General features: G+C 54.2%; 1 protein-coding gene across 1 annotated transcript; it reads left to right on the forward strand.

Moving 5' to 3' along the window:
- Positions 1-363: 363 nt before the first annotated feature.
- Positions 364-20,920, forward strand: KCNH6 (potassium voltage-gated channel subfamily H member 6). Its single transcript, XM_029927944.1, has 13 exons — positions 364-429; positions 5,511-5,672; positions 5,774-5,979; positions 9,440-9,865; positions 11,133-11,532; positions 12,565-12,764; positions 12,947-13,199; positions 16,386-16,579; positions 18,127-18,211; positions 18,728-18,896; positions 19,630-19,816; positions 20,111-20,275; positions 20,741-20,920. The coding sequence occupies exons 2-13, from the start codon at positions 5,573-5,575 to the stop codon at positions 20,900-20,902; spliced, it is 2,547 nt and encodes an 848-aa protein (XP_029783804.1). The 5' UTR covers positions 364-429; positions 5,511-5,572; the 3' UTR covers positions 20,903-20,920.
- The last annotated feature ends 1,660 nt before the right edge of the window (positions 20,921-22,580 follow it).

Consider the following 22,580-nt stretch of genomic DNA (forward strand, 5'->3'; position numbering starts at 1 on the left):
CCCCTCATTACTTTCAAGAGTCCCATGACGTTCTCCCCATGACTCCCACCCCCACCAGACCTCACTTCTCTCCTTCATTCTGGTCACTCCTCTGCTCCCCCGTCTAGATACCCCCTCACTGCTGCCAACAATCCCTTTGATCTTTCCCTCCCTACTGCCCAACCTTGGTTGCCATGGGTTTCCCACATCCCACCCCAGGTCGGAAGTTCCTGATCGCCAATGCTCAGATGGAGAACTGTGCCATCATTTACTGCAATGACGGCTTCTGTGAACTCTTCGGCTACTCCCGAGTGGAGGTGATGCAGCGACCGTGCACCTGCGACTTCCTCACAGGCCCCAATACCCCGCGCAGTGCCATGTCCCGTCTAGCACAGGCCCTGCTGGGGACTGAGGAGTGCAAGGTGGACATCCTCTACTACCGCAAGGATGGTGAGGCTCCCTTGGGCCACAGGTTCTGCAAGGCAGACTCTATCCTTCTCTTGTCCAGCCAGAGTGGCCAATTGAGAAGTCACTGACCCAGGGACCAAAGGGCCCAAGCAAATCCTGTCTCCTCTCTGTTCCTCAGTTTCCTCATTTGCCGGGGGAAGCAATGGGCATTTATTTCAATGCCTTCTGAGGTCCTTTTCAGAAGCTGGAGACCAGGCTGACTCACTGACTGGTCCTCACCACAGGCAGGGCCCCCACTCCACCATCCCTCCCCCATGTCCCCAGTCTCCTGGCCGCCCACTCTGTCACTGTCAGCCCCAGCTGTCAGGCAGCTGGAACAAAAATGAACCTTTCCTCATCTCCGTCTGCTCTGGGGATTAGGGGAGGAGTCACCCCCTCAAGGCCTCTGTGGGCAGTCAAGGCTTGGGGGCTGCTGGCTGGGAAATAGGAGTGGACCTGGCTCACTCAGCCCCAGATCCCTAGAGAGTTAGGTTCTGCAGTTTGTCCTGACCCTGAGGCTCATCCAGTTTGGAATGTTACTCCCAGCCCATGGTTATTGCAAACAGAACAGAACCATGGGGCAGGGGCTGAGGACAAAGCTCTGCAGTCCTTTAAGACCTTACCCCTAGGACCTCAGAGACAGCGGGTAGGAAGGAGGGGAGACATGAGTGGGAATTAGGATCCTGAATTTCCCTTGGAAATCACTTAGATTAATGGCCCCTTCAACCTGGTTCTACATCAGAATTACCTGGGGCGTGTTTTCCAAAACACACCTTCCCTAGAGAGAGGCTGACTCAGAGGTGTGAGTTGAGGCCAAAGCAGGTGCATTTGGAAAAATCTCCCTGATGGTTCTGATGTTCTGCCAAATTTAGGAACCACTGGCTTAGATAAATCCCTTCATTTCATGGATGAAGAAACCAAGGTCCCAAGACAAAGGAGGGAATTGCCCAAGATCCTACTGCTGTGGTCCAACCTGGGACCAGAACCCAAGTCTCTGGGTTTTTTTACTCAATACATTTGTTCTAAGTAATACCAAGAGGAGAGAAAGGACCCCAACTGCAGGACATCTGGAGAAGGCAGGCATGAGGGCCACCTGAGTATAGATAAGGGGCAGGTTCCTTTGGATTGAGACTGAAGGGTACTGATAACCTGAGTTCCAAGGGCTTGGGCTGTGTATGGAGCATGAATGTAAGTGTGAACATGAGCAGGCGTGTGTGTGTGTGTGCGCGTGTGCACACACGCGCGTGCGCATGTTTGTGTTTAAGGGTTTCCAGGGTGCTTCATGGGCAGGTCCTGGCTGTCCCCCTGGCTGTCTAATGCTGCTACCAACCAAACAGATGTAGGGGGCAGTGATTAGGGGACTAGGAAGAATCTGGCTTAGTTTGGCAGCACCCACAGGGTTAATGAAGTCAGAGTATTTTTAAAAGCTGTGACCTCACCTCCTCACATCATTTCAGGGAGAAGGTGACAGTCAGGGGAGTGAGAAGGGTCCCCAGGGAGCAGCATGGGACAGCAGGAAATGGGGGCAGGGGGGGGGCAGGGCAACAGGTCCTTGTCTTTGACCCCAGAGCTCTACCTGGGCCCCAGAGTGATATAGGCTGTTCTCAGATTCCTAGGGACATCAGATCAGGTCTCTTAGTGTCTCTTCAGTACCCTGAATGCTTCTGGGCAGGGGAACAAAGATCAAAACCAGGCGTTGGCCCTCTGAGATCAGGACTCAGATCTTCAGAACACTGCTGGGCTCCTCTTGCTATCAGAAGAGACTCTAGGACCTAGTCTTAGAGGCCAGCCCTCAATGAAAATGGAAAATTACCACATACCTGATTGCCCCCAAATCCAAGTCTACCCCACCCAACCCTAAGCTCTTTTCTGTCCTGTTACCCAAGCCTTTGCCTACCTGGACTTGCCTGAGATTGGCCTGAAACCCAGAAAAGAGAGCTTTTTGGCCTGCATTACCCTAAGGATAGGATGCGGTACCCAGATAACTTATGTTCACCTTATGGTCCACTCTGACCATATGATTCTTTTTTATCATATTTACCTACATCTTTTAGTCCTGCTGACTGGCATCCTAATGGTGATTTCTTGCCTTCTCAAGTCAGTATCTCTTCTCACTCCCTCCCCCTGACTCCAGGGAGGTGGAAAAGGGTCCTGAACAGAACTCTAGCTGGTTTATTTATAATCCTCTTTTCCTCTAAAAGGGTAATCCACTGACAGTTCTCCAAGTCAGAATGAAAGGTCTGTGTCCATTTATCTCACATTATACAGCTGCACAAAATTGGACTCAAAGAAGCCAGGGCACTTGGCAAAAATTACTGCATGAGATAGGTCTCAGAGACCCCTGAGAACCTGGATCTTCCTCCATCTGCCTTTACTAGGAGAAGTTAGAGCCTAAGAGATAAGGAGGAATGGGGATGGTCACAGGACTGGAACTAATCAGAATCTGGAGGGAGAGATGAAGCACTCACATCTCTCCCACCTCTACCCCTGCCCCCACTGGGCACCTGCCAGAGGAGCCCAGCCCTACCTGTCTTATAGGGCCCTCTTCTCTGGTGACCCCAAACCAGACAGTTTCCTAATCTCCAAGGCACATTAGAGGATGCCTGGGGGCTCCTCCAACCCTCAGCCCTGGATGAGGAGGAGAGGGCAAGTGCTAACATCAGAGGCCCCCAGCGTTTTCCACATACTTACCCATGAATGCCAGAAGCACCAAGCAGGAGGCCACCCTCTTAGTGGCAGCATTCTGTAGCACCATTTCCTCCTGGAAGGTTCACTGCAACCCTGCATGGAGTGGGCATACATAGATGGGGGTGATAGACAACAAGGAGGCTATGCAGAGCTAGGACAAGGGCTGGGAGGGGGAGGGAGTTGGAAGAATGAGAAACTGAAGGAAGGAGCAATCCAAGAGGTAGAGAAGAGCAGAGAGAAGGACCGTGAGGCAAGGGGCAGACAAATCTGCTGCCCTTGGTCAGAGAAGAGGGGGGCACTGGGAGGAGCCCTCGGAAGGGTGAACAAGGTAGAGACTGTGGCTCCTCCTTAGCAATGGGGCACAGGGACACTGCCACTGCTGGGCACAACTGGGGTGACATACTCACTTCTGGTCACTCAAACACATTACTTGTGAGCAAGGACTGACTAGGGATGGGGGAAAGAATGCTCTGAACTTGCCAAATCCTCACAGCCTCCTGTCTCTGCCCACCCTACAGGCAGCAAGCTTGAAGGTCGGGCATGGGGTGCCATGCACACCTCCCCTCTAGCCCTCACTGCTATGATAGGTCTTTGGTCTGTTCCCAGCCTCAATTTTCCAAAGGTAGCATCAGTGGGTGGGTCCAGCCACTTGTAGGCCGGGCCTTGACAGTCCCCAGCAGCATAGAGAGAGCCTGGACGTCCTGCTCCTCTGCCCGGTGCTACCTTCTCCGTGCCCTCTGCCAGGCAGAATATCTGTAGTGCCAGAGAGCGAAGAGACAATCTGGCCTTGGAGGGAGTGTCTCAGACCACCGGCCAAGGAGACTTCCTGGCTGGGTCCCTGTGTCCAAGCCTCTCCATGTCCCAGGCTGACAGGAGTGCCAGTTCTGGTCTGGGCAGCAGAGCCTAGAGCACTGTGAGCCCGGGAGTGGTCACAGAGCCAGGTGAGTGGCCTCTCCTTGGTGTGGATGTCTCCCCCGGGGCCCAGTGCAGCAGCTGGCAGATGGCTGCCTGGTGCCCAGGAGTCCGGGAATCTGATCCAGGAGATTCCTGCTCCCAGAGAGGAAGGTGGGAGGGAGGACGAGGGCGGCTCAGCTGCACACAGCTCCGATAGTGTGAGGAGGCACTTTGCGGGGAAGAGCGATTCTAAGGGACCCCGAAGTAGCAATGCTCCTGCCAACTGGCCTCCCACCCACTCACATTTACATATTCTTTTATTCACTCAATCAACACACAACACCTGGGACAGGTGCTGGCCCCTCACAAATAAGACAGATGCAAACTTGCCCTCAAGGGAGGGCAGCTCTGCCTTCTGATTTGCATATTTACTTGAGGCCCCTGCCTGTTAGCATCCTGCTCTTTGGGCCTGATACCCACCAATAGTTTGAGCTATTGGGACCTCTGGGTACCATGGAGAGGGAGCTTCTGGGGTACCCACCCACTCAGCCCATAAGCTGGGCTCTGGGTGTATGTGGCTGTTTTAGCTTTGATTTGTCCTACCCTTATGTGGACGGGAGACCCTGAAGCTAACAGTGGATCAACAGCTAGGTCTAAGCTGCCCAAGAGGGTGGAGAGTGGGGCCTGGGCTGCTCCCATCCTGCTATCTCTCTCCCTCTCCAGACCCCTCTCCCAGACCACTGCCCTGCCTGCTGTCCAGTCCCAGTGCCTTTGCCTTGGTACCCTGAGTGCCTTTGGGTCCTGGGGCAGCAGCCTGGCCTTCACTCCAGTGTCCTCATCCTGGACCAGTCCCTGCCCTTGCCCAAGCTGTTGTGTGCTGAGAGCTGTTGTGTGCTTGGAGCCCCATTCCATGTCCCCTTCCAGCACTAGCCAGTCAGTTTCTCAGAACTCCAGGCTCTGCAGAATAGGGGTCTATATCTGCCCCCCAAGGATCCACTAGGCACCACCATGGAGTCTGAGGCCTAAAGTGCCAACTAGCTCAGGACACAGCACTCAGTGTGTTCTCAACGAGTTCCTTCCAGCATCGGGGGTGGGGGGCATCTTTGTGGGATGGGAATACAGGAGCTGAACCCAGGGTCTGCCAGAGCTACATGGGGGTAGAATGCTCCACCTCACCTCCCCACTTAATCCACCCCATCTGCTCAGCTTTAATTACAGCAGAAGCAAACCTCAAGGTTAAGCCCTGAGCTGCGGGCTGAGTGTGGACTTGGGCCCGATGCTACATTATCTCCTAATGAGCAGCTAAGCTGCTCTCCCCACCTCTGGGCTGTGGGGTAGGACACCTGCTAGGCAGCATCACCAACCTTCTGCCCAATAGTCCAGGCCTCCTCACCCCATGGCTGCCCTTAACTTGACCTCAACCCAGTCCCCTCCCTGGCTTCCCCTAGCCAGGTTACTGTCGGGGAAGATCCCTATGTGACCCCTCCCAATGGTGTTTGCAGCCTCCAGCTTCCGTTGCCTGGTGGATGTGGTGCCCGTGAAGAACGAGGATGGAGCCGTTATTATGTTCATCCTCAACTTTGAGGATCTGGCCGAGCTCCTGGCCAAGAGCGAGCGCCGCAGCCTGTCCCAGTGCCTGCTGTCCCAGGGCTTCCTGGGCTCCGGTAAGGTGGAGTGCAGGTGGTGGTGGGAGGGGTGAATGGGGTGTCTGGTGGGGCAGCTGGTCCCCTGGTCCGGGCTGCTCTGACCCTGGGCCTGGTTTCAGAGGGCTCTCATGGCAAGACAGGTGCACAAGGTCCTGGCACGGGCAGGGTCAAGTACAGGACCATCAGCCAGATTCCACAATTCACACTCAACTTCGTGGAGTTCAACCTGGAGAAGCACCGCTCGGGCTCCACCACCGAGATCGGGATCATCGCACCACACAAGGTGGTGGAGCGGACCCAGAACGTCACCGAGAAGGTCACCCAGGTGCGGGCCACAGGGCAGGGTGGGCGGGGCGGTGCGGGGCTGGCCTTGAAGGTGCCTTCTCAGGGTTGGGGTCTGGGCTCCTCTGGGGCTGGGGGTGGCAGAGGCAGTCAGCTTGGCCAGCCTCCAGAGGTCTGGTCTGAGCCCCACACCTCCTGTCCTGCTGGGTCCTGATTCCTTAGACCTAAAGGCCTACACTGAGGCCGCAATCCTGGTGGTGAAGCAAGGGGAGGTCAGAGTCAGCAGGGCCTGTAAACAGTGCTGCATAGTAGATCTGGAGGAGCCTGGGATGGGGGAACACACAGGCCACCATGCGGGCCTGTCCAAGGCTCTGCCAGTCCCAGAGGAGAAGCAGAGAGAAGTGTCAGGGTCATTCTGAGGGGGGAAGAGGAGGAAGGATGGAGGGAGGCTCCCAGCCCTACTCCTGCCCTTGTTTCTCCACCTCCCAACACACAACAGGAGACTCCTACAATCCAAGCAGAGGGGAACTGGCCCTGGCATCTGTCGCTATCTTTGAGCAGCTTCCTAGAGATCAGGCCCTGAATGCCTCCCTTCCCTTCAGCCCTTCCTTGGTCAGCCCAAGGCAAACCTCCCAGGGTTCTCTATTTCAGCTGACCCTCATGACCCTTCACACGGGGCCTAAGGCCCCAACCCCCACCTAACCATTCTAGAGAGAAATGCAAGAGCCCTGCCTGAGGTTCAGATAACCAGAGTCTGGCCACTGACTTGCTGTGTGACCTTGGACAAGGGAACTTTATGCCCTTTCTGGGCCCCAGAGCTCTCATGTGAAGAGAATTGGACTATGTGGTCTCTCCTCAGAGACCTTTTGACATTCTCTTGATGTTGAGTAGTGCAGTCCACAGGAGGCATCAAGAGGGGCTAGGCCAGGGCCGAGCAAGGAAGTATAGGTCATGGGGGACGGGATGACCTGCACCCAACTTTCTGGGAGGCTTTGCCTTCATGAAGGATGGGAGCAGTTCTTTTTTCTCCCTGCCCCTTTTTGCCTAAAGCACAGCCTGTGATGGAGCAGGTGGGATGGAAACCCTCTGTGACCCAGCCCCTCTCCACGTTCCAGAACCGTAGGCAAGGGAGTATCAGGGCTGGGCTCCCAGAGGCCAGGCAGGGTGGCCCAGTGGTCCAACGATGGGAACTCCACCCGGTTGGTCACTCACCTCAGGGCCCTCAAGTTGGCACAGGGGTGATGGGGGCTGTTACACTGGAGAATCAGCAGTGAAGACTGACAGGCATGGCAGAAGCCTGTGGTCCCTGCCTCACCCAACCCACTGCCCCTTTCTTACCCGCCCCCAGCTAGTCTTGGCTATACTCACCCCCATATGCACCTTAAGGTGGGAGAGGTGCCTGACAGAGCTCAGGGGAGGGAGCTGGCAGGGGCCCAGAGCAGGAGAGTCACTCTGGCCTCAACCAGGGCTCAGAGGGCTGAGACCTCATACCCAAGTTCCGACATCCTGAGGAGCTTACAGCTGTCCCAATGCTGGCTTCAGAGGTAGCTAGAAAGTACAGAGTCTGTGTGGTGGGGGGATGATGCCCCTGTCTGGGGGCCTCAGGATCTGGCTATCCTCTTGCCACCCAACCCCAACCCTCTGATTCCCTGCTGCCTTGGGACAAGCCCTGTGCTTTGCTGGTCCATCTTGGTGTGGTCTTGAGCAGTCAGGGAAGGAGAGGAGTGGCTATAATGACCCAAGCTCTCAGTGCTCATTCAGCTCAGTTGGCCAAGGTCACTCCCTTTGGTCGAGCTTCCATGTGGACTAAGTGCTGGGCATATAAGATGGCCTAATTTTCAATGGGGAATAGCTGTGTGTTCAAGGGTGTTTACAGGGGACAATGGGGAAAATCAGGAAAGAGGTGATAGGAAGCTTCCTGAGAGGAAAAATAGGACCTCAGGCCTGAAGGCCAAGCAGGGGGGTCACTTAGGGTGGGGGAACTGTGACCCCTTCTAGGGATTTAGATGGGCAATCAGGGACCCACAGGGTGAAACCAGCCCTCTGATGAATCTTCCTTATTGTGACGTCATCTGTTAATTGGTCTGATTTGCAAGGTCCAGAACCTGATATTGCAGATTTTCTCACACCGGAGTCCTCTGTCAGTGCCTATCCAGTGGTGGTGAGGAGGTCGTGGGACACCCTTCAGGTTCCATCCTTGTTGGGGCAGTGCCTGACGTAGGATGAGAGGCAGGAGGAATCCTCGTAGATCAGCATGTGCCGTGGAGATGAACCATCTCATTTAATCACAGTGCTACAGAGTTGGCTGTCCTTTGTTATCCATTCTGCTGCTGAGGGAGCTAAGCCTCATAGTTGTCATAAAATTTGCCCTGAGACTTAGGGCAACGTCAGAGCTGAGATCAACCTGGGACGTCGGGCTTCAAAACGCATGCCCTTCCCGATGCCCCGGCTGTTTCTCGTGATGGGTAGCTGGGTGGAGCCTGGGCCTGTTGGGCTGGGCCTGGTGACCCTAAGCTGGCCGTAGCCTCCGAGGCAGGGATGGGAGGGGCAGAGCGAGGGGGCTCAGCTGAGAGTAATGATCAAAACCTCTTAGAGGAGCCTGGGAGGCTCGGTCACCTGAGGGTCCAGCACTTGATTTCTGCTCAGGTCATGATCCCGGGGCTGTGGGGTCAAGCCCTGTGTTGGGCATAAAGCCTGCTTCGGGTTCTCTCTCTCTGTCTGTTTCTCTCTCTCTCTCTCTCTCACTCCCTTTGCCCCTCTCTGCTCCTTCCCTCTCCCTCCCTCCCTTTCTCTCTCTCTTTCTCTCTCTGTCTCTCTCTCATGTACATAACCCCTTAGACATGTACAAAATAGTTGGGCCTTCCTGGTGCCCAGGACCTGTCAAGGACTCAGATTAGCTACATGCCCCCAAATTTTACTCTTTCCATGGAAGGCTTTGCAAGTGGGCCCCAAGGAGGGCCCTCGCTGGTCTAGGCTCCACAGGCAGGGTCTTCAGGAATGAAGAGGCTATTCTGGGAGTGACTTGTTCCTATCAGGAATCTTGAGCACTGGAAACCCCCAAAACCCACTAAAGAGGATTGGACCCCCAGAAACCCCCTCAATCTGGGTTCTTCTCTGGAACATGCCCACAAATGACCCTGAGCCTGAATTTCCCCTGCCCTCCCTTTGCCCCTCCCCCAGCCCTGCCTCCACTCGAGGCTGGCTTGTTTGTGAGGGAATTGGTGAGCTTCGAACCGGGGGTCACTATGCAGCAGAGCTGCACCCCTCCTCTTGTAGCCCATCCCCTCTTTGCACTTCCTCCCAATACACCTGTCCCTTTATGAATTTGCCTCACACGTGCTCTACCCCACTTTTGCTTCATCCCCTCTGCCCTCCACAGCCTTCATCACTTACCCTCTCCCACAGCCCCCTTCCCAGGCCTCATGCCTAAGTCTTCATCCCTCCTAGACCTGTCTCACTAGCAGTGGATGCCCTGCTGACCACCCTATGGCCCCCACCCCCAGGTTCTGTCCCTGGGTGCGGACGTGCTGCCAGAGTACAAGCTGCAGGCACCACGCATCCACCGTGGGACCCTCCTGCACTACAGCCCCTTCAAGGCTGTGTGGGACTGGCTCATCCTGCTGCTGGTCATCTACACGGCCATCTTCACGCCCTACTCAGCCGCCTTTCTGCTCAGCGACCAGGACGAATCTCAACGCATGGACTGCGGCTACACCTGCAGCCCACTCACCGTGGTGGACCTCATCGTAGACATCATGTTCGTTGTGGACATTGTCATCAACTTCCGCACCACCTATGTCAACACCAATGACGAGGTGGTGAGCCACCCTCGCCACATTGCCATCCACTACTTCAAGGGCTGGTTCCTCATTGACATGGTGGCTGCCATCCCATTTGACCTTCTCATTTTCCGCACCGGCTCTGACGAGGTGAGCAAACCCCATTCAGGCCAGCTGCTGTGGCCGTCTGCTGTGCCCCAGCCCCACAGCCCTGGCATGGGGTACCTTTGCCAAAGCAGGTGGAGGTGGGAAGGAGGCCTAGGACATGTGTCATCTCCCTGCCCTGGAGAATGACCAGTCAAGGCTGTGCCCTGGGCCTGGGTGCCCTTCCTATATTCCAGAATTCTGCCCCTTCTGGGATGGGCAGCCACCTCCCAGCCCCTCATGCTGGCTTCTACTTACCTGGAGTTTTAAAGGGAATCTATGGGCTGCTCCCACAAGGCAGCCTGACCTCCCCCCTCACCTCCTGACCCCCCACTATGCCCACTGACTTCCCATAGCTGACATGAAGGCATACGCAGGCTCTTCTCATAGCTTCTAGTCCCCTCACTTGCCCCACCTCCTTGGGATAAGCTTTCTATTCCAATCAGTTCTACCTTCTCGTTCCAGTCACCCGCCTCCAACAGCCTGTCCATCCAGGGTAGGGGTGCACATCATGACTCCCTACTCCCTGCTCCCTCTCCCAGCCAGTCTAGTCCCCTCGCTCCACCCCCACTGCCCCTGCCTGAACACTGAGTGGCCTTCTTACCCACCTCTGCCCTAGCCCTGCACCTGCCAGCTTCACCCCTCCACACAGAAGCCAGTACCAGTTTCGGATCACTCATCTGACACTGTCTATGAAACCTCAGTGGCTCTCCAATAGCTTGGAATAAAACCAAGGTTATTTTGGACCTTGAGTCCCATGGGAGCAGCCCCTGCCCACCTTCCAGGCTCGTTCTTCATCATTCCACCATCTCCCACTCTGCACTCCAGGCGGCAGCACTGCTCTTGGTTTTCCACGTGGTGTGTGCCTTTTAACACCTCCACGCCTGGCTTGGCTCAATCTGTTCCCTGTGCCTAGAATGCCTTTCCCTCTCCCTCCTGTCTACCTGTAGACAGTCTCATCGCTCAAGATTTAGCTCATGTGTCACCTCCTCTACGAAGCCTCCCCTTGCCCTGCACGTGCAGATTTGACCTCCCTTTTTTCTGTGCTGCCCTGAACCTCTGTCCTTGCAACTATAACACTGTTTTGAGCTTTAGGCTGAGAGCTCCTGAAGTCCTGCCCTGCAATTCACTGGGCAAGAGCCCAGAGCAGGTTCACCATAAGCATTCATTGAATGACCATGTGACCATATGCTCAAGTAAACAAATATGGTCCTAAGTGCAGCCTTTCAAGGGCTGATTCTTGGCCCCATGGCCCTCCTCCCTGTCCCTCCAGACCACAACCCTGATCGGGCTGCTGAAAACGGCGAGGCTGCTGCGGCTCGTGCGTGTGGCGCGGAAGCTGGACCGCTACTCTGAGTATGGGGCAGCCGTGCTTTTCCTGCTCATGTGCACCTTCGCGCTCATTGCACACTGGCTGGCCTGCATCTGGTACGCCATTGGCAATGTGGAGCGGCCCTACCTGGAGCCCAAGATTGGCTGGCTGGACAGCCTGGGCGTGCAGCTTGGCAAGCGATACAATGGCAGTGACCCAGCCTCTGGTCCCTCAGTGCAGGACAAGTATGTCACGGCCCTGTACTTCACCTTCAGCAGCCTGACCAGCGTGGGCTTCGGCAATGTCTCCCCAAACACCAACTCTGAGAAGGTCTTCTCTATCTGTGTCATGCTCATCGGCTGTGAGTGGCCCCTCATGCCTGGGCCTTATCCATGGCATCCGATGTTTAGTTTTGTAATGAGTCATAACATAGTAACACTGAGTGGGATGGGCAAATACTAAGCACTCGGTACAATGAAATTTTGCATATGTATACTTACTTACTATACACGAAACCTAACATGCGTGCAGCCCTTGCTCTGTGCCAGAGACTAGGACCAGCCTACATGACTTGCAGGGCCTTAGAAAATGTGGGACTATTTATTTTAAAAGGCTTACAGATTTCAAGAATGGTGACAGCAGAGCATGGAACCAAGCAGGGCCGTTCTTGGCACAGGTCACACACCCATGAAGCCAGTGGCCCCTGCCAGGCACTTTTCTAAGTGCCTATCAAAGGTGCACATTTTGTTTTCATCACTACCCTATGGGGGGTATATTATAAGCCCCGTTTAAAGACCCAGAGACTGAAGGTCCTAACTTGCCTGGGGTTACACGGAGACCCAGTTTCACCCCAGGGGTCCAACTCCTCAGGCTGTGAATGTTCCCAGGCCCTGCACTGTGCTTCCTGCTTCCTAAGACACCAAGTCTAGGAACACAAGAGGCAGTGTGGAAGTTTACACATAGACTAAGTTGTCATGTTCAGAGTATTTAGAGATGTGAAAGCCCAGAAAAACAAAAACAACGAGGAAAAAAATATGGGTGAAAACAGAGACCAAGAGGTTTCCTTTTATTATGCTTTTCTACAACTTGAAGGAAAAAACAAATCTGTACTAAAAAAAAAAAATCATTGCCCTAGTTCTCAGGAGTTTGGCTTCTGGGCCCAGCAAGATGCCAAGAGACACAGGACAGAAGGAGGAGGGCAGGAAGCCCGGGGGCCTTTGTCCTTCGTGTGCCCTGGCGCTGTTTTGAGCACTTTTTGACTTGGCCTTGGACAGGGGGGCCCCTGATCAGAGGGCTCCTAGGGAGAAGGAGGTGTGGAGCAGGCCCTGGGGTGTGAGGGCCTGGTGGGGATGTGGAGGAACTCACTCCCTGCACCCCCGCTGCCTCCCTCCAGCCCTCATGTATGCCAGCATCTTTGGCAACGTGTCCGCCATCATCCAGCGTCTGTACTCCGGCACTGCGCGCTACCATACGCAGATGCTGCGCGTCAAGGAGTTCATCCGCTTCCACCAGATCCCCAGCCCGCTGCGGCAGCGCCTGGAAGAATACTTCCAGCACGCCTGGTCCTACACCAACGGCATTGACATGAACGCGGTGAGCCCCCGCCGCCCCGCCTCGGGTGGGGCAGGCGAGCCAGCTCAAGTCCCAGCTCTGGCTGACTGTCCGGGGGAGGCCAAGGTCCCGCGGGCACAGGGCGCCTCCAGACCCCTCCCCACCCCGTCCCCCCCGCCCCAAGCCCGGCCGCTCTACCCGGGACGCGGCCACCTCCCTCGCAGGTGCTGAAGGGCTTCCCCGAGTGCCTGCAGGCCGACATCTGCCTACACCTGCACCGCGCGCTGCTGCAGCACTGCCCAGCCTTCCGTGGTGCCAGCAAGGGCTGCCTGCGTGCGCTGGCAGTCAAGTTCAAGACTACGCACGCCCCCCCTGGGGACACACTGGTGCACCTCGGTGACGTGCTCTCCACGCTCTACTTCATCTCCCGAGGCTCCATCGAGATTTTGCGCGATGACGTGGTCGTGGCCATCCTAGGTGGGTCAGGCAAGGAGGGCCAGACCAGTATGGGTGGGTGTGGTGAAGTAGCCATGTCCTGCCTGGACTACTCCATTCCTAATGATGATGGTGGCACCTGTCCCTGGCCTGCCATGTAAGCATGCACAGTGGAGAGCTTTGCATCCAGCTCACCGAATCCTTACAACAAACCTCCACCATAGGTTCCATTTTTCCTGATAAGGGAATAGAGACTCAGAGATGTCATGTTGGCAAGTGGCCAAAAGGAATTTTAGGGCTGTGTGTCTGACTCCGGAGTCCAGGAAGGTTCCTACCTTCTTCCACTTTTGCGGAGCTCAGTGTGAGAGGGCAAAGGTTTGTCTTGGGTGGAAGGAGGACCCCAGTCTCATTCACAGCAGCTACAGGGACAGCTGGACACTTAGGAGGAATGAAATGAGCACTGGACAGAGGACAGATTTGCGACACACAAAACCTCCCCCTCTTACCAACCATGTGACCTTGGGCAGGTCACTTCACCTCTCTGAAATGATTCTCATCTTCCTTGCCTTCTCTCTGATGTTAGCCCACCTCAAGACCCTGTTCAGGATGTCAGCCTCTCCCTTCTTTGGTCTCCGTGGCTGGGGTCTCCTCCAACCCCACTGGACAGCACCCTCCTCCGGTTTCTCTGTTCAGTCTTCTCCTTTTGGCCTGCCTTCGACTAGTGTTCACCAAGTGTGGGCTCTACTTTCTTTTCCTCGCTCTCTACCCTCAGCTGAGCAACCTCCTTGCTCCCATATTCTCAGCCTCATCTATGCCACAGGACCCCCAGAGCTCAGTTCTGGCCCCAATCTCTCCTTAGACCAGACTATTCCATTCCTTCCTGGGGATAGCCACCCTAAGTTCCATAGGCAACAGGTCTCCCATGGGCAATAGGTCTTGGCTTCCACTTGTGAGCACAGTGGCCCTGACACCAGGAGGGCCCAGTACCTTTGCCACATGCCCCAAGTATCATGTCTCAGTCTGAAATTATCATCCTTCCCCAGAAGTTGCTCCTTCAGAATCCCTATCACTGTGAACCGTCGTCCATTGCTGGGGTCAAGACACCAGGGAGTCAACCGAGGGACACTCTTCTTTTTTCCTGCCCCACCCCCACCATCCAGGCAGCCACAGACTCCTGTTTGTCCCCCTCATTAATACTTCTCTGTCCCACACCTGTCTCCCATACCACACCTGTCTCCTTGTCCCTGCCTGGCTCCAGCCCTCATCATGTCCTTCCTTTTCCCATGTCCCTATATCTGGTATACCCTGTACCTCACCTTCCATCTTCTGCCGGTGACCTGAAATTCACATTCATGCATACTCCTCTTCTGTTCAAAATCTTCCCATGGCTCCCCAGGACCCCCAGGACACACGTAAATCCCTGATGACAGCATGCACAGTCCCCCCCAGTCTGGCCACCCTAAATCCTGCCAACCCTCCTCCTGGCACTTTGTGCTCCAGGCATATAAACTACTTCTGGTTCTCTAACCTGCTGTCCCTGTCACACCTCTCTGCTTTTGTACGTGCAGCCACTGTGCCTGGAACATCTGCCTGGCAGACCCCTGTCATCCTTCAAGGCCAGGCTCAAGTCATGGGCTCCTCTATGATACCTTCCCTCTCTCCCAGCCTACCTTAGAAGTTTCATCCACATAGGAAAGACAATCATTATATTTAATAATTAAGAAGCCAGTCCATTTTAAGTTTCAGTTAGAGACCTAAAATCCTCTCATTTTGTCCTGAGTGAAAATGGACATTAGATCACAATCCTTCATCTACTGGACAACCATCATTTTATAATGTTGCCCAGATTTAGAGCTTATGCATTTCATATGTGACTCTGGTGAGTCCCTTCCTTCTCTGGGTCTTAGTCCCCCTCCTCTGTGAATGACCTTTGATCCTGTTCTCATGGGCAACAGGTCTTGGCTTCCATCCATCATTATCCATGCAAACCATTAGTGCTCCTGGTTGGTATCACCAGCCTGAGGGTCTGAACTTTCCTGTGGGGGAATGAATGTCAAACCAATCAGGGTCCCTGGTACCCTGGCCCTAGGCTCTTTGCCCACCAGCACTGACCACGCAGCTGTTTCTTCTGCTCTGATGGCCTTCCTGCTGGGGTCCCAGCCCACCTCATTGTCACAACCCAGCCCCCACTTCACTTCTTCTGTAAGCCCCTCCTCCTTGCCCTACCACTCCTGGTAGCCCCTCCCCCTCCTCAGCCCCTTAGTTCTTGGTTCTCCCCTGTCCTGAGGTTCTATAGATCATCTGTAAACTAATTAGTTGCTTATGTACCTGCCTTGCAGGGATTTGAGGGCTTCTTGTGGGTGGGACAGCATCTTATTCATGGCCATTCACTGTGACCAACACAGTGGTCCCGACACCAGGAGGGCCCAATACCTTTGCCACATGCCCCAAGTATCACCATCCTATGTCCACCCTGGACATCCATCCGTCCCAATGTCTTGCATCAAACTGCCTGGTGCCTCTTGCTATTTGAGGCAGTTTCTCAAGCATCACATCTGTTCCTCTGGACAGTCCAGTGGGGCAAGCAAGGCAGATATGATTACACCCATTTTAGAGACAAGAACTCTGGGGTCCAGAAAGGGAAGTGACTTCCACAGGCTTGCTCTGCCAGGGCCATGCTGGTTACCTGGCCCCACAGTAGGAAGTGGGAACACAAAGAGACAGAAGTCTCAGGCCTTGCCCTGGGGGAGCTGGGTGCCCCTGGCGCTGGGTTCCCTGCCCTCTTGCACCACCAGGCTGAGGAGAGAGGAAGAGTTTGAGTAGGAACCTTTAGTGTCTTTTCCTGTCCACTGTCTCCTGGAGTTGGGGGTGGGGGTTGGATAGGGACAGTACCAAAAAACATGGAAAATAGGAGGGGGACTCTGACAGACGGTGGTCCTGAGAGGCCAGAAGACTGGGGCAAGGGACTCACATGCTGGGAGGGTGTGTGGCCTCTGCAGAGCTCAGAGAACAACGGAAAGGCAACTTTTGCATATACCACCCCCCACCCCCAGCCAACACATCCAACCTTGTCCCTGGAGCTTGATCCCTGAGCACCAAGCCCCACCCTGGCAGGACCCTTGAGGTTGGGGGGGGGCAGATTTCACGGTCAAGGGGCCCTCAGGGAGGCTCTTCAGAAGAGAGCTTGGAGCCAGACCCTGGAGAGACCCCTGCCCCTCTGGCTGGCAGGAAAGAACGACATCTTTGGGGAGCCCATTAGCCTTCATGCCCGGCCCGGCAAATCCAGTGCAGATGTGCGGGCCCTGACCTACTGTGACCTGCACAAGATCCAGCGGGCAGACCTGCTGGAGGTGCTGGACATGTACCCTGCGTTTGCAGACAGCTTCTGGAGTAAGCTGGAAGTCACCTTCAACCTGCGGGACGTGAGTCTGGGTTGGGTGGGCCAGGGCGGGCAGCTGTCCTCGGCCAGCTGGTTATGGGGAACAGAGGCTGCTGGGCGCTTGGCCATCTGACCGCCTCCCTTCCTTTCAGCCCCATCCTGCATCCTTCACCATAATTTCTTCTGCGTCTACCATGGCCAACGTAATGCTAAGTGTGATGATAGCTACGCATTGTCGAGCACCAACCCAATGCTAAGCCCTGGGCTTTTTGTACACGATATCATTTAGTCTTTTCCTCACACGTAGTGTTATTTCCCTACTTTCCAGATGAGAAAACTAAGGATCAGAGAGGATGATAAATTGACCAAAGCCATACCGCCACATAGTCAATGGCAGAGCCAAATGTGGACTCAACTTTGTGTGACTCCACAACCCAGGCAACCCCGCCCCCATGGCACCAAGCTGGAATAGGGGGTGTCTGCCGTCCCTAGGTTCCAGGGGTATAAACACGTGGTGGGGCAGCCTCTCCTCCCAAGCCTATCACTCAGTGGAGGAGATTATAATAACTCATGGAAAATAAAGAGCCTCATAGTTAAATAACCAAGGAAGTCCGGAGGGTGTGTGGGGAGACCGAATTTCCGTGGAGTTCAGGGTTACCAAAGGAGTAGGACAGCCAGTGCAGACTGGAAGTGTCCGGAAGTGACTGTATGGAGGAGCGGGTCCGGAGTCAGCCAGTGGGAAGGAGGGGGCAGGTGTGCCTGGCAGAGGCAACAGGGGCTGAGGCCCCCTGGAGCTGAGCCCCCCACCCCAGCCTCAGGAGGAGGGGCTCTGCTAGCTCAGGCCCCATGCACAGCATGTGGAGGATGGTGCTGAGGCAGATTTTCTTGCCATGGGCAGCCCTCCCCACCCTGTCCCTTCTGCTATTCTGCCTTCCCCAGTCTCTCTTCTTCCCACCTAAGAGATATCTTGTAAGCATGCTGCCTTGGGGGCCCTAGCCACTAGGAGCCATCAAGTGGCCCGAGTGCTCAGTGGCTGGACACTGGGGCAAGAGGGATGTGGTCTCCATGGCCTGGGGCATCTGTTATCCCTGGGTATCCCACCTTTAAGTCTCATGGTGCCAAGAGGGTGGTCTGCCAAGGGTGTTGCTGAGGGCACCTCCTGGATGGATTGGCGATTCCAGACCAAGTCTCCTTGGAGGAAACTCCCTAGTAACCAAGCTGAGGACAGGAGCACCAGGGCATTCAGGAAAGTGAGGACTGCAAGAACAGCTCCTCTGTACACCCCCCCCCCCGCACCCAAAATCCTGCTGCTCAAGGCAGTCTCTTCCAAGACTCTGTAGGGGAAGTCTGCATCTTCAAGTCCCCGTTAATCTCCTGCCCACCCACGCAGGAGAGAACCTGTAGGAAGCTGCCTGGAACATCAGGGAGAACCCGGCCACTTGTCACCACTTTTCTCACCTAGTTGTCCCAAGGACCAGACCGTGGCGGCGGGGGGGGGGGGGGGGGGGGGGGGGGGGGGATTCAGGGGAGAAAAAAGAGGCCTTGTCCCAGCTTCCGTACCTGTTACTTGATGCTCTTGTTCCCTATAAGGCAGGCGGGGGTCTCCAGTCACCACCCCAACCAGCTCCGGGCAGCCAGGACCACCAAGGCTTCTTCCTCAGTGACAACCAGTCAGGTGAGCCTAGCCAGCTGCCACCAAGTATCTACCCCACCCCAGGCTGAAGCCCCTGCCCAGCCTCCTTCCCTTTTCATGTCTTTCCCAATTTGCCTCACCTTGGGAGAGGCCTCCCCATCCCCTTGATGAGAGGGGCTCAGTAGTAGGCCCCTGAGTCCTCAGGGCCTGAATGGGGGCTGTCCCCAGGGATGGATACAGGCCAGCCCCATGGGGTTTCACATCAAGGCACCAGGAGACCCGCTGGATTGCAGCTCCTTGGACAGTGAGGCCATGGCTGGAATGTCCCCACCCAGCCAGCGCCCCCCTCCCGCATGCTGGGGCCCCAGGCCCCTTCCCAGAGCTATACAGCCTTTTGGGATCTGGACAGGACTTTGTACTCCAGGTACCCAGGTAAAGAGATCCACTTCTCCCAACCTGTGTTCCCAGGGCAGGTAAGGGAAGGGGAAGGGCTCTGCTCCTGGTCAGGTCTGCCGAATCAGTTAGACCAAAGCTCAGGCTTCCCTTTCCCTCCTACAGCTGCAGCCCCTTCTCTGAGCATCTCAGATGCATCTGGCCTCTGGCCTGAGTTGCTTCATCAAGTGCCCCCAAGGCCAAGGGACAGCTCCTCAAACCCTCAGGGAGACCCAGACTGCTGGCCTCGGGAGCTAGGCTCCAGGCTAGAACAGCTCCAGGCCCAGATGAGCAGGTGAGTGCCTTTGGGGACCAGGATGGGGTGGCTGCTGTGAGCACAGCCAGCAGTGGGCTAGGCACGAGTGCCCCCTCTTGGTAGATCAGGGACATCACACTGGTGCCTTGCGGACTTTAGAATGGCCAGCCCTACTTAGTTGCAGGTTTCCCTATTCCTAAGTCACTAAGCCCTTCCTTGGATGGCTTGTCCTAGCAAACTGCAGAACAGGCCAAGGAAGCCTTCTTGGAATAGGGGAATAACCTGGTGCAGAAACAAATGCCATAGTCCCTTGGAAAGAGCATGTGGCCTGGGGATGGCAGGGCTGTGGTACTAGAGTGAGGGCTTGGCAGTATAGTCCTGGGCTCCAAACCTGGCTCTGCAAGAGTTCTCCAGCTCTACCAGCAAGAGTGTGGACAAGTTACTTAAGCACTCTGAACCTCCATTTGCCTTTTCATGAAATGAGAATAATCAGAATATCCATATCAAAGCTTCCGTATGAGGACAAAATGATGTGTGCACAGTGCCTGATCACTGTCATTATTGAAGTCAGGGACGTTCTAAGGGAAATTTTGGCAGGGCCTGTGGAGTGTGCCAGGAAAATAGTTTCAGGCAGGTCCCAGGCTAGCATTGCATCCAGCAGGAACGGTGTGCAAGCTACAAAATCCAGAGCTGCCCTTAGGACCTGAACAGCTCTCCCTTGTCTTGATCCTAACCCTGACCCTGACCTTGACTGTGGGGTTCTGTCTGGCAGGTTGGAGTCCCGTATGTCCTCAGACCTCAGCCGCATCCTACAGCTCCTTCAGCAGCCCCCGCCCCAGGGCCACACTGGCTACATTCTAGGAGTCCCTACCTCCAATGACCTGGCCTTGTTTCCTGTGGCCTCAGCCACTCAGAGCCCAGGAACTAGGCTGCTCCAGGGTGGTCTGCCCCCTGCACAGGTGAGCAGGTGAAGGGATCCCCAGGGCCTTTCCTGGAGACAGCTGCATGTCTTCTTTCACCCTGAACTTGGTCTTGCTGTGGCATCAGGCTCGTGGCCTCTGTGGTCTGGGAGTAGCCACGGGTTCTGCTGTCCTCTTATCTGTTTTGAGTCATGGACAAGGAGCCTGGACAGGTGGTGGCATGGCCCAGATTGTGACAATAGACCCCACAGTTGGGGCAAGGGCAATGGGACAGAGCTTCTGCCAGTTCCCATCCCTGAAGTTGGTGGCTTCCCCCTCCTTTGTCCGTCCCAGGTCCCAAGCTGTGGTGACTTGAACAAGTGTAGGCTGAAGAGAAAGAACTCCTCCAGGGTGCCTCCCCTGGTCATGACAACAGACAAAATTCTCACAATGTCCTCAGAACAGGAGCAGTCTGAGGGGCTTCTGTCACCCCTGGCCTCACCTCTGCATCCCCTGGAGGTACAGGGACTCATCTGTGGTCCCCGCTTCCCCTCCCTTCCTGAACACCTCGGCCCCATCCCCAAGCAGCTGGAGTTTCAGAGACATGGCTCAGATCCTGGGTTGGCCAGGAGTTAGAGCCACTGAACCCCAAGACAGAGATACTATGTGGGAATTGGAGGTGGGTGAGAGTTAAGGATTTGGGGGAGGCAGACTGCTGCCAAACTGGCTTCTGGAAAGCATTCATTTTTCTAGTGTAGCTACAAACTGCCACTGTGACCCGCAATGGCATGAGTGAAGATGCTCAGGACTTTCCCAGACTGCATCAAGGCTCTGTTTAGACAGTTGGCCTGGTGGAAGGTCGGTGAGGCTTGGGGTGGAGGTAGCCAACAGTACAGAGAAGTCAGTGAAAAAAGGAAAGGTTTCTGGTCTGCGTGAGAATGTTGCTCCTTATGGCTCAGAACTATCCACTGCTTCACGGACCAGGACCCAAGGTTAGTGAGACCTCCTGTGAACCGGCTGGAGATGAAAGTGTCCTCAGCAGTGGACACATCAGAACACAGAGCTCCAGCCCTCAGCCACTCTGCTCCTCGTGGTTCTTTGATGACCTTTGGGATCCTAGAGGGCAGTGGGATGTCTCATAGCTAATAAAGTCTGCACATTTCATGTTTGGGTGTGTTACTTACCCGAGGGTCATCAGGTCTTTGACTGTGCTGTGACTCCTACAGCTGTGGTCTTTTCCAAGTCTCTCCCACAAAGATTTATGTGTTGGGGACTGGAAAGTGCTCTTCTGGGTTCAGTAGCGGCAGGAGCATGGGGCTTTTTGCCAGGCTGGAGTAAAGAGAAACAAAGCCTCTGACTTGGTCACCATCAAGAATCCTGATACCATTTCCATAGTGCTGCTGACCGCTCTGCAGATATTAGTTCATCAAAGCCTCAAAACAACCCTATGAGGGTGGTATTATTAGCCCATTTTAGAGATAAGGAATCAGAAGCAGAGAGAGGCTAAGAAGTTTACCCAAGCATGAGGGGGACTCCTGGGGTGCTAGTACTGTTCTGCTTCCTGACCCAGGAGCTGGTTACATATGTGTACATCAGATTATGAAAATATGTGCACTTCTATGTGTAAATTATACTTTGATTTAAAAAAAATCTTGCCTAACAAATGAAGCAGTTTCAACCCAGGTCTGGCTTGAGAACATATGCAGTTAATTACTCCAATGAGATGGGCTGTTGTCTAAAAAGTACCCGGTCACTGGTCTTCAGTCCTTTTTTGGTACTCCTTGAAAGAATTTTGAAAATGAATCCCCCTCACCACATTTTAAGTTAACATTTGAAGTATTTCATTGATAAGTTTAAGTAGTTGCAAGCATGTTATTTCCACTATATTGTGACGATTGATGCTGTATAAATTGCTTCATTATACCCATCCATTTAGACACAAATAGCATAGTGATATAAGAGCCAACAGCATCCATTTTGAAAACGCAAGAACGAATGGGGCACCTGGGTGGCTCAGTCAGTTGAGCGTCTGACTTTGGCTTAGGTCATGCTCTCGCAGTTCATGAGTTCCAGCCCCACATCAGGCTCTGTCCGAACAGCTCAGAGCCTGGAGCCTGATTCAGATTCTGTGTCTCCCTCTTTCTGCCCCTCCCCTGCTCATACTCTGTCTCTCTGTCTCTCTATCATTCTCTCTCTCTCAAAAATAAATGAACATTTAAAAAAAAAAGCACACAAGAGCCAAGTGCCTGGGTGGCTCAGTTGGTTGAATGACCTTGGCTCTTAGGTCGTGATCTCATGGTTTGTGAGTTCAAGCTCCCGCAGGGGGCTCACAGTTCATGAGTTGGAGCTCCATGTTTGGCTCACTGCTGTCAGCACAGATCTCCCTTCGGATCCTCTGTCCCCTTCTCTCTCTGATCCTCCTGCAATCACCTTCTCCTTCAAGAAAAGAAACATTAAAAAAATAAAAGCACAAGAATAAGCTCTTCTTTAACTATTCCATTTTCTCTTCTCATAATTCCATTCTATTCTCACAGTTTATCTGCATATAATTTATTTCCAGATTTAAGGCCTATTATTGATAACCTGATTATAACTGTTTGCAACAAATGCATATAGATAGACAGATACATGTCTCAAAATTTTAAAACTACATTTTTGTAAACTTACCAAAACTTTAAGCATTATACTTAGTACAGAATTGTTCAAAACGACGTAATTATAATTCAAATTTTTATAGAAACTAAAATTTTATTGGGAATGCATCTATAAAGGGGTATTTTCTTCTCATTACTTCATGAATGTGGATAAATATCACTTTTTATTA

The sequence above is a fragment of the Suricata suricatta genome, chromosome 17, assembly GCF_006229205.1.
Source record: "Suricata suricatta isolate VVHF042 chromosome 17, meerkat_22Aug2017_6uvM2_HiC, whole genome shotgun sequence".
Lineage (NCBI taxonomy): Eukaryota > Metazoa > Chordata > Mammalia > Carnivora > Herpestidae > Suricata > Suricata suricatta.